The sequence below is a fragment of the Chelmon rostratus genome, chromosome 2 (assembly GCF_017976325.1).
Source record: "Chelmon rostratus isolate fCheRos1 chromosome 2, fCheRos1.pri, whole genome shotgun sequence".
In the NCBI taxonomy this organism is placed as follows: Eukaryota; Metazoa; Chordata; class Actinopteri; order Chaetodontiformes; family Chaetodontidae; genus Chelmon; species Chelmon rostratus.
The window spans coordinates 19,288,771-19,302,795 of NC_055659.1; the positions used below are offsets into that span (position 1 = coordinate 19,288,771).

Sequence of the window (14,025 nt, forward strand, 5' to 3'; positions counted from 1 at the left end):
TCAGTATCACACGCTGCCTTGAGGTTATGTCATCGGCCGCTAACTGGTCCAGCGGCAACTGAATGTGTAACCTAGTCAGACTGAAATACAATTCACTATATAGTGATTCACTATACTGACTGAAGTAAGGGCCGTCTGGAGACACACCTTTGTTTCCTAACACAGGTCCCAGAGGTCCGTTTCACAAAGCAGGTTTACTGAAAACTCCGAGTATGTTAACCCTGAAATGAGGGAAACTCTGAGTTTTCCGTTTCACATAGGAAGGTAAGTCAAACCAGAGAAAGAGGGGTAACTCAAGCCTGTTTCACAGACAGAGGTAAGTTAAACTCCGAGTCAGTTACCGCAGTAACTGACTCTATGAACCTAACCTGGTCGGGACCAGGTTTTACTCAAGGAACCTCGAGTTTCTCTGTGTCTCCGCCCTCTTTCAACCGCACACCGCATTCATTTCCTCATTCATTCATTCAGTCGGCAGACGAGTTTTTGCATAGTTCTGCCGTCTGTTATTAAAAAAAATCATTAAAAATATCAGTCAGTGAGAAGTCCATTAGGCACAGTAGGTGGTGACTTGTTTCGTTAACATGGCATGTTAACGTCTTTTGATCATGATCCCGTGGATGAAGGTGCAGCGATACTGCGCAGAGAATTAAATATTCGTCGGGAGGTAGAGGCCACCACCCGTTCTTCGTGCATCTGCCTCTTTCTGTTGGCTGAGTAAAAGTCTGTGTTAGTTTAAATATAGGCTTAATTATTTAACATAACATGATATAGATGAGAACACTTTTTTCATTTTTAAATTTTATTTCATTCGTTAGCAAAAAACAAAACATTATATGAACACAATATAACCAATTTTGCAATGAAAGGGAGCCACTTAATATTTACTTTACAATGTAAAACATGATCAAAATGAGGTAGCTACCTCCATGAGATCATGCAGAGGTCTTACCTGTTTCAACCATGTTTTTATATTTGAATTTAAGCTGCTGCCAAGTGCGCGTCTCCCCCGATTGCACCTAAATGAAATAAATTAATAGGCAACCATTCAAGCAGTTTTGCCCTGTAATATTATTGTGATTTCAAAGGACTACATTTATACTCCCGCATTGACCCGAGCAGCAATGTTCTCCCACGCCGTCTCCCTCTCCTTCGCAGCTGCAGCGGTGTTGGACTTCCGTCTAAAAACGTGTTCATATTCGCTGTATGAGCGCATTAAAATGTCTAATTCCAGTGGCGTGAAGTACACAGCCTTCCGCTTCCCCGTTGCCATGGTGAATCCTTAAATCGGGGTTCCATTGATGCTGTCTTTTTAAAGTTGCGGTGCACGCGCTTAACTCGAGGTGAACCTACTCTGAGTTAATCAAACTAACTCAAATCTGCTGTTGTGGAATCGAAAACTCAGAGTTTCCTATCTCAGAGTAGATCAACTCAGAGTTCAGGGTTACACTCAGAGTTTGTTGAACCTGCTTTGTGAAACGGACCCCAGGTGTCAAGTAGCAGATAAAACTCTGGAACTGCAGCAGCTTCAGGCTCAGCAGCAAATGGTTACCTGAATGTGAGTTTCTCTCTCTCTGTTATCTCACTGTCTCTGCAGTTTTACTCTCAACTGAACTGAAAACAAAATCTTTGCAGGGTGTAAATCTAACCTGGCTCTCTGTGGACAGTACACACTGGATTTGGATCTTGACATAGCAAAGGGAATGTTTGCTTCACCCTGCGTGTCAAGTAGATAAAATCCAGTTTTGGTTTTACAATGAAACCTAGCCAGTTTTGTCAGAATAATAAATGTGTGTGACGAACCAGAAATCACCCCAGAGCAGCAACTTTCAGTTAATAATCATTTTTATTTTCTTTAGAAAAAGAAACTATCACAATTTCATTTGGTTACTGTACAGTTTCTCTTCTCATAGTCACTCAGTCTGATAACAAGTTGTGATTTCATGCTGGAACACCAAACACCCTCCTACTAACGCACACCAATAGTACAACATGACAGTATACAACTTTCTCTTTTTCTGCTTCTGCATTTTACATCCTCTGATATTCTGGACTGATTAGCAATAGAAACCACTTCTATTAAAAAAAAATGGAGACAGAGTAAAAACCCTGACATTTTCACTTCAGAAATGCAGGACGAGAGAAAGCAGTGTTTGAGCGGTGTGGTCCATACAACATGCACCTGACGTGTTTTCTGTGTGTGTGCGGTTTGGACAGCACCATAATTCACTATGTGTGTGAGAGTTTAAAGAGGTTCCCTGCCCTACATGAGACAGTGAAAAAAAAAAAAACAGTGACAGAGATGGTGGGGGAGGAGAGATTATCTAGGTCAGATTGCAGAGCATGCAGACCCCCTTTGCAGAGACACTCGTATACGCATTCTCTCGCCCTCAGTGGACATAACTGCATGCATGTCCATCCAAACTCGGCGCAGGGGACTGTAAGTGGAACACGGTTCATATAAGATTAAGGGATGTATCAAGTATGTCTCCCTGAGAAACACTTCTTTCTTCGGTACCATAAAAATGATCCTTTTTGTCAATGGCCTATCCTGTCAACTCTTCTACACCTCCCCCTGAAAGGAAAAAAAGAACTTGGCTCATATTAAAACATACCGCCCTTCATTTTATCCCATGATCCTTTTCACCTTGCACTATTCTTCCATTAGGATTAATACATCACGGCCAACAATCACAGCAGCCAATTAGGGGCATGAGCAGGTGACATTCATGCAAACTTTTACTTTCCAAAGCCAACTTTCCACCCACACCTGTGTGTGTGTGTGTGTGTGTGTGTGTGTGCGCACAATGACTTGCAGCTCTCCTCTCTCTCTCTACGTATATTAGTCAGTTTAAGTGAGCCAGGCTCAGTCGACAGTCTCACGCAAACCATTTTGTGAAGTACCGAGTGTGACGGTGACACCTTTGTGACAGTTTGAGTGGAGCTACTGTCCCCCTGACTGAAATGGGGGAGTTGGGAGGAGGAGAGGGGGGTGTAAATAGGTCGTCCAACGCCCTCTTAATGTCTCCCACAGTAGCACCAGGAAGCTAAAGCACACACACATACTAACGTCACATATTGAGCTGACATGCAAGCACCAGGGGTCAGGAAAGGTAGAAAAAGAGCGCAACTGGAAAAGACAAAGAAGTGAAGACTTAATGCTAAAAAAATGTTTTCATAATTTGTCACTACATAATGCCAATGCCTCTTTACCTGTGTAAAGGCTTTTATGTTGTATATATGAGGGATAACTGTAAGTGTGTGCAGGGCCCAACGCTCGAGCATAACTCCTTTTCTCCCTATTAAATTATGTCTGCTGAGCATATCTTTGCTTGCTAACTCTATCCTGATAAGAGTAATCTCTGTAGCCCTTTTCAAGTTTCACTCGAACACGTCCCAAGAAAGGGTGGCGTCCTCTGAGTGTTAAGAAAGAGTGTGAAGTGAGGCAAGTGACAGTGCAGGTGTGCTTGAGTGTGTTTTACTAAGAACACAACACTCACGTGAGAACACACAAAGGTTAAAAACATTTGCTCGTTTACGAACCTGTCCACTCACATGAGGAGGTTTTTAAAAAGCATTATCTAAAATCAAACCTTATCAATGGCTGTGTATAGAAATTCCACAGCCGCTCAAGAAAGTCCTCAGTATAAAAACTTTTTTTAGAGTGTTTCTTTTATTGTCTCTCTCTCTGTCTGTTCAGCTAATATTAAAAACCAGTAACTGGGGTGTCGACACCTCTCAGTAGAAAACAAATAAAAGAACAACCAAACGAGTTTTAAAACCTAGGCTCCACTTCCTCCTGTACTCCGACTCCTCCTGAGGAGTTCAGAGGAGGAAGAAGTGGAAGGAGGGAGGAGATTACAGGACTCTCTCTCTCTCTCTCTCTTTTTCTCTAAGAGACAAGTTTGGGTAGGACCGTGCGAAGAGGTATGGCCTCCCCCGAATCTCCCATCATGTTGCTCCTCAGTTTGTTGTTGGCAGTTGTGGTGCCTAAGCCAGGCCCCCCTTTGGCCAGGATAGAGGGGAAGGAGGTGCTGTGGTGCTCAGGGAGCCGTTTCACCGTGGCCCCTGGGCTCTTATCAGTCCCTGGTAGGGGCTTGGGTAGGCGCCGATACAGCCAAGGGTGTCTGAGGGCCTGGCTAGGGGTGAGACGAGACGAGGGGTCCCAGTCCAAACACTTCTTTATGAAGTCAGTAAAGGTGGGGTCCTCACAGCCCTTGAGCGCTGCACTCCATTCCTTGCTACCTGGAGGACCTCTCATCTTCCCACGGCGAGAGCGAGACCCTGTCAGCACGGTGGCCCCCGTGGGCAGGGTGTTGGCTCCACAGTAGCGAGGGTGGCCCTTGGAGTTGATGAAGTTCTTTGCCCGTTTGGCCTGCTCCAAGACCTTCTGTGGAGGCATGCCCAGCAGCTCCATGACACAGGCCAGCTGGTCACCCTCGTCCTCACCGGGGAACAGGGGGTAGCCAGTCAGCAGCTCAGCCAGAATGCAGCCGAAGCTCCACATATCAATGGGAAGGCCGTAACGTGAACCAAGGATCACCTCTGGAGCTCGGTAGAAACGAGACTGGATGTAGGTGTACACCCGCTGGTGTTCGAAACAGCTGGAACCAAAGTCAATCACCTGGTAGAGACCGGAGAGGAAAGAATGTGTGAATTTCAAATGTACAAAACGTGTTATAGGGCCTGTGTACAATTTCACAGGTGACCAATGACCAGTGACCAATGTCCTACCTTGATGCCGCTGCGTCCCTGCTGCTTGAGCAGGATATTCTCTGGCTTGAGGTCACAGTGGATGATTCTGTGTCTGCTTAGGGCCTCCAGGCACTGCAGGATGGAGTGTGCAAACTTTCTGACCAGTGGCAGACTGAAGCCCTGGAACTTGTTGCGCTTGATAAGCTCATACAAGTTCATGCTCAGCAGCTCAAAGGTCATGCAGATGTGGTTGCGGAAGGTGAAGTTTTCAAGCATGTGCACAACATTCATGGTGCCATTACGATCCTGTTTGCGCAGGTGCTCCAGGATGCGGATCTCTTCCTGCGCCTGCCGGTGGAAGCGCTTCTCGTTGCGCACCATTTTTAGAGCCAGGTGCTGCTGCAGTTTGTGGTCATATACCTTAGCCACCTGACCAAAGCTACCTTTACCAATAATCTGGAGAGGGTGAAAGAGAGGGAAATAAAAGTTGGGTTAGCTACAAATCAGAGAGAGATATAGTGCTGAGATATTGCTATTTCACAGATGCTCAACTGTGATTGTGATTGAGCCTGAAAACACAGTGCATGTGTCTGACCTTGAGGAACTCGTAGCGATATGCCAGGTGGTCGTGGGGGACATGAATGTATCCGCCCTGCTCATCATCATAACCACAGTTGTTGTTGCCTCCAGCTACAGCAGGCCTCTTCTTAGCATTGGGTCCCACGAAGTAGATGTCTGGGTAGGAGTGGACCTCCGTTTGCTCCAGGGTGGTCAGCTGAGATCGGTACAGCCTTAGAGCCTGGTCAGGGGTGAGAGGACCACAAAGCTTCCCGCTGTTCCCACCTCCATGTGGGCCGGAGGATTCACTGGAGCCCTTACTGGATTCAGTGCTGTGGCAGTTGAAGTTTTTGAATCACTTAACTTGCTCTGAAAGATATTTTCTTTAGATTTCTGTGTGTGTGTGTGTGTGTGTGTGTGTGTGTGTGTGTGTGTCTTTCTCACCTGTCGACACTACGCTCCTTGGACAGGCCGGAGACCGGGGCAGGTTTACTGGGTGTCTGACCAGTGGTCCCACTGTTCTGAGTGGTTGCTGTGGTTATGGCATTGATCTTTCGGTTGTTGCTGGAGTCTTCATACAGGTACTTGACCTTCAGCTGGCTACCACGCACAGTTACCTGATCCCTCATGACAGTCTTGTTACTGACAACCTATTAGAGGAAGGAGAGCGACAGACAGACAGACATTGGACAAAAAAGAAAGCTATTAGGGAATCCTTTTGTTAAACAATCCACTGAAGCTTATTCAGGTCTACCAGCAGGGTGTAAATATTGTACTCCACTGTGTACAAGACATGTAGTTTATTGTGTTCTATGAATGTATTCAATAGAATGACGAGGGCACCTCTCTGCCTTTGTGAGTATGTCTACTGTCTAGCACTGTGCACAACACAAGACCTCAGCCAAGGGGCAACTGAACGTGGTCGTGCACAAAATATTTCTACAGTGGCTTGAAGAGGAGGGTCGGCATAAAAATATTGAGAACAGCTCCATCAAGATATATTTATTTACACATAACCAAGACGCACGGACATGGAATGATTGCTAAGAGATTGCGGATGAAGTCATGATTTATCCAATAAACAATATAAGGAATGTGCAGTTAGTTAGCAATTGTAGGTCAGGTTTTGTTTGATGCAGGCCTAGATATTAACATCTAACTGTAGAGTCACAGGAAGTGCAAGCAGTAGCTAAACCAGCACGACTGGATCTAGATCCAGTCTGGTAGGAAATTCAGAACAACAGACCCACCCCCCAAACATGAAAAATGACCTACGTGCCTGCCTACTTGTTAGTTTGCTAGCTGTTAGCCATGAGGTAAAAGGTATGAGTGATCTTGAGCTCAGCATTGCAATTATCTCTTAATGCGCAAGGTCCAGTGTTTAACTTCTTGAAATGATCTGGATACCTGGGTTGAGATTAGGGTTGAACACGACTGCAAATTGTGACAGGTCGTCGTCACTAAAACCAACAACTCAGCTATTGTAGATTAGCACAGATGACTTGGGATAGTATTTGTATCTGTACAAAGCAGTCACTGTACATTTTGTGATCCCCTTAAGTTATTTGCCCACAAACTTTAAAAGTGACAGATCCACCTCTGTTCGGAGCGACTTAAGAGGTTAGGGGAGTTTCAGGAAAACTCTACTGAGTCTTGCTCTTGCTTGCCAGTAAACAGCTTCGTCTCAGCAACCCCAGGAATTCATTCCTCCTCACTCTCCGTCTCTCCCTCTCTTACCAGCGGAAAGAACCCTCCACAAGATTATGGAGCACATGGGAAATGACAGTCATTAAAGTTAGATTATACTCTTAAACTGTAGAAGCAGTGTGGCTGTTAATAAGACACACTGACATAAACTCAGCATGGCTTTCCTATATACAGACACACTGGAGAGGCATATTTACTGGGTCTGCCTTGCTGTCTCTCTTTCACATGAACACTTTTTATTTTAATGGCACTGTGGTTTCATCCATCTGAGCGAGGGCAGATTTTAGACCCGATGTTTTCTTTTCTCCCATTAGATCGCTACGCTGTGCCGTGGAGCTCTTGGCTTCAGCTTGTACACACAGCTGAGCCGGTCTACAGCTGAAACCATGCTAGCCGATAAGGACAACACAACAAGGAAATGTAGATTAAAAGTAGGTGTTGACATGCTCTGCTGAAAGAGGACTCAGCTTGGAGTGTGTTTGTGTTGTAAATTTGAGTCCTAAAATAGAGCTGGAATGCAGGAAGGGTTTCCATACGTGTAACCATATAGTCTTATTACAGCAGCCCTACTGCTGACCCAGGGTCCAGAGCAGCTGTTGTCCCAAAGCTGTACTACAAACACAGCGAGTGTCATTGATTGAGCCCCTTCACCCACAAACAGATTCAAATGCAGGAATTTAAGTTCTCTCCATGTGAAGCACTAACTGGGATGAATTATTGATGGAGCGGGCAGGGGGGCACAATTAGAAAACAAACATTTAAAAAAAAAGTGACCAATGGTGGAAATGAGAACCAGAGAGCATGAATCCTCTTAACTCGGGTAACACTGAGGGTGGAGAGTCGTCTGTGTGCAAATCTGCATGGTGCAACAGATGGAGAGGAGCTAATCACTTTGCTCAGAGAAACACCTAAGCATGCTTTTCTCCTTCACTAAAGCATGCGCTCACAGAGATGCGCAGCTCAACACATGTAGACATTTGTCACACACACATCAGCAAATCATGCAGAGATATGACGCTGGGTCACAGACTATGACTACGCGCGACTACAATCCATTTTATCAGCTTGTCTAGTCCTCTTACAAAGAACAGAGATGACATCAGTTTATTACTTTAACAGAGCACGAGGCAAACTGTACAACAAGCTGAACTGGGGCGAGTTACTGTCAGTCACGCTCACAGAGGATATTACCTCTGCGAGCGTGACAGAAAATACAAAAGGAAAAGGGACAGGACTAGAATAGAAAACTAGGCCTAACCTCTGCGCGAGCCCACTGATGGCGGATTACAACGAGACAGAAGGGGGGGGCTGATTGGTGATTTTGTTTGTGGGTCACATTTTCAAGCCCAATAAATCTTTACAATATATCAAACCAGTCTTTTTCCCCTCTGCTGGTGGAGGGTCATTGTCTGTGTGTGTGTGTGTGCAAAGGGTCTTTTCAGAGAGGGAAACATAGCAGAAAGGTACATCATTGAGGCTGAAACAGCCTTTTTTTTGAGTGCTGATGAAGCCATTAATACTTTAATGTATAAAATGTTAAAATAGACAAATGGCAATCACAAGTTGTTCAGATCTGAAAGTGATGTCCTACATATGTGCATCTTCCAACTATATTTACCAATGAGCATGACCAGTTACTTGTACCCCATAACTAAGCATGACTACTACTACTACTACTACTACTACAGACCTACATATCAAAGATGGTTTGTGGCTAGTTCTTCCGTCAAATCATTTGTGTAAGCAGATGAGGGCAGTGATGTATCAAGCAAATGGAGATCATACCATATGTCAATATACTATGCACTGGTAAATCTGCATCTTGAGAAATGTATGTAAATGATTCAAAACTACGAAGTTTACATGGGTGGTAACTGCTGTTAGATCTGTATTGACTTTGGCCTGTGGAGAGACAAAATGGCTACTTCCCTTTAGCTCTTCTAACACGGACATGAGAACTGCCCGCTCCAACACACACACTCTCATATGCCCTCGGGCAGTCAATCAATATTACTCACATGACCGTGTTATTCTCATTGAAGGCTATAAAAGCTTGAATGAATTGTAAAGGCTGGAGATAAGAGATAAGAGAGTTGAGCTACCCACCCTGCCAAACAAGACTGAGGGTAAGAGGGAGGGGTGCAAACGTGATGAATGTGATCATGGCTGAGTGGGGAATATCTCTCTGAGGAACAGGATGTCTGGAGACAGAGCTTCCTTCAGCACAGGAAATACGGCTTTACTGGCTTTGTACATGTGTGTTTGTGTTCGTGCGTATACTTACTGTGTGTTTGGGCATGGGGGGCAGCCCAGACGGACTGTTTGTATCTGCTTCGTCTTTAAGGATGTGGTCTGTTCTCATGTATGAATCATATAGACCATCGCCGTGCCGCGCTGAAGAAGACAAAGATGGACAAAATAAATCAGCGTGATGACATGGAATCATCTAATCGGCAACACACATGCACTCAGGAATAAAGCCTGAGGATGACGTTCAGAGGCGACACCTACAAAATGCAATCTAATCTCCACAGAGGCACACAGGCCCTTGTTTATTCAAAGCAGGTAAAGTCCCATTGATTATTTCATCAGTCAACCTACTGGTCCACCAGCTGACTTGAGACTAAAAGGACAAACGGTTTGGTATAGCTAAACAAATCCCTAGAGCTAGCCTCAGCAGGGTCGCGCCACAACACCGGTCTCTGTCGACCGGTGGGGATGCACATTGTCTGCCACAACATCCTAACCCACATTAACTGTGAATGGGCCATTATTAGCAGATAGATCCATTGTATCTATTGTGTCCAATACATTGTATGCAAGGCCACAGCTCCAACCTGACCAGCTTAGATAGGGCTTAGGGTCCCAGATCGCTAGCGCTGCAAGTGGTATTATTGGCCTAATAGGGGTAACAGATGCCTCTGTGACGACAGCATCTTTCCGTCTGCCCATCTGTCCATTCAGGCCGAGTCATGTAGTGCACACACCAGGTGTGCTCAGAAATAGAGCTCATATGGAAGGATATGTGTGCGTGTCATTCAATAGTGCTGTGTGTGGCCGCTCACCTCTGTGGCATCGAGCCAAACACCTCATGTGAGATGATACAGACAGAGGAGACCAATGAGGGGACCATTTGGGACTGTAGGAGTAAGCCAGTTACTCAGATGACAAGGCTCTATCAGCCGGCTGTTCATCTCCACAGCCATTTAGCTCACCCACAAGTTGTTACTTCAATAGAAGCAAGCTGTCAGTTTGTATCTCTGCTATCTTAAAATGAGGCTGAGTTAGCATATGCCATTTGTAGAGCTATTGTTTTAGGTTAGCTCATTAGCAAAATCCCAAAACCATGGCATGTTTGGTGTTCTCTCCGATTAGCCCTTGAGAGTGTTGTAACCATGTGCAGGTGCGTCAGAGCCTGTGTCCCCAGCTCGTCAACAGACCAGCTCCGGGACAGATTAGACCTGCTGCCTGGAAACAGATGCATTAGACCTGCACAGCACAGCAAACAGAGGCATTAGGGCTCCACACACAATATTAGCGAGCACAGACCCCCATTAGCAGTCTGCAACCTACTAATCACTCAGTGGGAGATCAGCACTTTTTGCACTGTTGTCCAGGAAAACTTTCTCAGGGAGGGGAAAAAAATTAAACAGAGCGCAAACTTTTATGTAACCAAACATCCAGACTACTACCTACAGCTGGCGTTCACCTCACTGCAGCAAAGTGTAGAGAACAAGGTTCAAGCAAACACACATGCAGCAGATCATGTGTCATGAAACGTGTGAGTGGGGAAAAGTCACATCTTTTTGTCCTCCTCTTCCTGGTATCCTGGACAAAGTCTCCTTGCAGACAATATATTAAAATCCTATCCCAATAACAACGCTGACATCTACGGTGCAAATTCCTAAACAGCTGTTAAAACCTGCAGCCAACACAGATCTGAGGGCTCATCAAACTTTGATAAGACGATAAACGCTTACGGGGAAGTCGTGAAAAACAACACAGAGCTTCCTGGACTGTCTTCCAAAACACTCAAACAGCTGATCATGACGCATCCCGGCTCACATTTAGATAAACTTAACAGCTTCTGCATGTTAATACATTTTGCACGTGAAATAAGGGAGAAGACTGTGCACATGGGTTTGGAAGTGCGCTTTTCCTCCACAAGAGAAAACAGTGGCAGTTATTTGTTTATCAGATCAGAAAAACCAAGCCCAGTGATGTTACACAGAAAATATAAGAGTTAAGGTTTGTTGTTGTGATTATAGGCAGTACAAAGACTTTGGCTTACATCAAATAGTTTGATTGATCAGAACACATAGCAGATTAAATGTCTAAGTAAAACTACTACATGGATTGCCATGAAATTAGGTACAGACATTCATGTCCCACTCAGGATGAATTGTAATCAGTTTGGTGATCTCCCAACTTTTCAAAGTTTGAATATGTCTACTACTTTGCTTTAAAACTGCTGATCGATAAGGAGCTGCAAAGCAACAGAAAACATGTTTACAACCCGCGTCTTATGAAATGCCCACCGCATGAGCTTCATCTGTCTGACGTGACATTCAAGCCGGGGAGGGCAAGACAGAAATTTGTCAATCAAAGCCATTTTAGTTCCAAGATATTTCTGTAAATGCCAAGAGTTGCTTGAGGACGAAACTAATGCCAGAAACACTGACGTGAGCTGGCAGCTGTCGTCTCGCTTTAACACCGAATCTGCATTCGACAAAAAGCAAAACTACTTCGACAACATTTAGGAGACAAAAGGTAATAGTTTCTGACAAAGACTGCAACACTGTGTGATTACCTGTTGCTATTGGGCCCTCTGGTTTTCTGCTTATTATCATCATGATTGCAACTATTATGTGATGCCAGCATCCGAAGTGGAAAAATCCCCGAATAAAAAAAAATGGAAAACAAAGATTCAAGATAGTCACGTTGCAAACTCAGTTTACAGCGTTTATAACTTTGCCGTGATCGCCAGTGTTTGCTTAAAAAGAAAAGGGGGAGTCCGAGAAGCCTCGAGTTGCGGTTTCGACTGAACTGACTCGAGTTGTTCTCTCCTTGTGATTAGCTAGCTTTCTTCTTGGCTTTGACTGCAATTTATCCTCGTTTTATCGAAACCACAGAGTTGTGTGTCGCCCTGGCTAACATTAGCCTTGGCTGCAGTTTGAAAAACCTGAGCAGGCGGTGGGGGGTCGTTTCCCTCAGTTAGCTAGCCAGCTAGCTCGCACAGCCACAAAAACAGTCGTCCGCCCGTGAGCAGCTCCCTCTGTTAAAAATAGTTTGAGTCCAAATATTACAGCTCGGTGGTCTGACCCGTGTGCCCCTCGCCTTTCTCTGTCGGTACAGTGAGTCGATCCAGAGCACCATTCCCGTGCTTATTCCCGGCTAGCTGACTTTGTAGTTGGCAAACAGCGATGCTAGCGCTCGTCTCAACCCCCGGGATTTTGTCCTCCTTCGGGACAGCTTGGGGCTGCTTCACTCGTCTTTGGGGGATGGCTAGCCAAAATAGGCTAGCTCGCTAGCGGTGCTCGAGCCCCATGTTAACCGCAGAAACAACCGGCGCATCGTCTTCGCAGAAAAGCTTCACCTGTACTGAGTGTAATAAAGCGGCAGTGTTTAATCCGTCTTCTCTGCGGTGCGAGTATCTTATTCGACGCAGCTGTGTGTTGTTGCTAAGGGCGTCTTCACTGAGCCTGGAGCCAGCTGGCGAACAGAGGGCGGGAGCGGGGCGGTGCTTAGCGAGCATCCACACAACAGACGGAAGGGCGCCCCGCGGCGGCCAGCTGGAGTCTCTGCACGGGAGCCGTATGAACGTGCTCAAGCAATGTGCTTTATAATCATATATGCAGTATTAGTACAAGAGAATTACAGACCAGGTTGTGAAAGGGTTTTCCGGCTCTTGAGTCATTAATAGTCATTAATATGACCACTTCCTCGGTTATTTTTCTTAATAAAGCATTAATAAATGCGAGAAACACCAAGGCTGTAGTTAAGAAAATATGAATTCATCATTAACAGAAGGTAATGAGCTTTAAGTTTGCAGTTATGAATGTGGACAAGTCATTAATAGAAGGTAATAACAACAATAATCCAAGTCCACTTTTATAAATGGTAATAATTTGCTCATAAATTATTTTTGCATCACTTTCCAAAATGATCAGAGGTCAAGCAATGCACTGGAGGAGGCTTCCGGAAGAATTAAAAGGCTAAAAAGACAAATAAGTCTAAATAGTTTGGTTCTTACGCATAGTTAATTATTTATTAACCATTAACAGGGCCATTTGTTCTTACTTATAAACCCTCTAGATATATGAAATGGTAGAATTTATATAAATCCAAATGCTTGTCCATCTGACAGCTATTTTACAGATGCATGTAAGACCTAAGGGGCAAAGTAGAGCTGAATCAGTTACTCCGATTTATCAATTAGTTGATCAATCAGAGAAAAAAAAAGTCCCAACTAAGTCCTATTCAGCAAAAGTGGCAAAATTCAAGATGTCAACTTGGCCTCTGTGTGAGTGTGATGGGCATATCTCAAAATTTTTCTGACATTTTATGGAGCAAACAATGTTGTTGATAAATAATGAGTACATTAATTGATATTGAAACAGTTGCAACCCAAGGGCTGAGAAGACTTATCCTTGGGCCTACACCGTGCTGTTGGTTGTTCACTTTGCACTGGAAAGCTGAACGGTGGACTGAAACTGGAGAGGGTATGGAGATCTATACAGGGCTAGATATAGTTAGGGGCAGGGCAGAGGACAGACGGAGTGAGACCGGGCAGGCATGAGAAGGGGAACGGGCTAAATTCAGACAGTGATACATGCTGGGCAGAGGATGATGCTAATCTTAGCTCTTTCTCAGAGGTGAGAAGAGGGGTCTGTCTATATTTGCTGCCATAAATAAGCATACTGACACAGTTTCAGAAGGCCCTCTGGGCAGCAGCCAGCCTTTAAGGCCTGCTTGGCCATGCTGATTATTATTAGATGGTGGTGTATAGAGAGAGTAGGGTGACAATGCCTATAAACTGATCTGCTTATTGCATTTTCCTCTCAAAAG

General features: G+C 44.8%; 1 protein-coding gene across 1 annotated transcript; it reads right to left on the reverse strand.

Annotated features, from left to right (window-relative positions):
• Positions 1 to 1,830: 1,830 nt before the first annotated feature.
• On the reverse strand, positions 1,831 to 12,632 carry dyrk3 (dual specificity tyrosine phosphorylation regulated kinase 3). The gene is made up of 6 exons (XM_041961387.1): positions 11,768 to 12,632; positions 9,242 to 9,351; positions 5,695 to 5,900; positions 5,288 to 5,582; positions 4,732 to 5,148; positions 1,831 to 4,621 (listed from the first exon to the last, which is right to left on the reverse strand). The coding sequence occupies exons 1-6, from the start codon at positions 11,808 to 11,810 to the stop codon at positions 3,890 to 3,892; spliced, it is 1,803 nt and encodes a 600-aa protein (XP_041817321.1). The 5' UTR covers positions 11,811 to 12,632; the 3' UTR covers positions 1,831 to 3,889.
• Between the last annotated feature and the right edge of the window lie 1,393 nt (positions 12,633 to 14,025).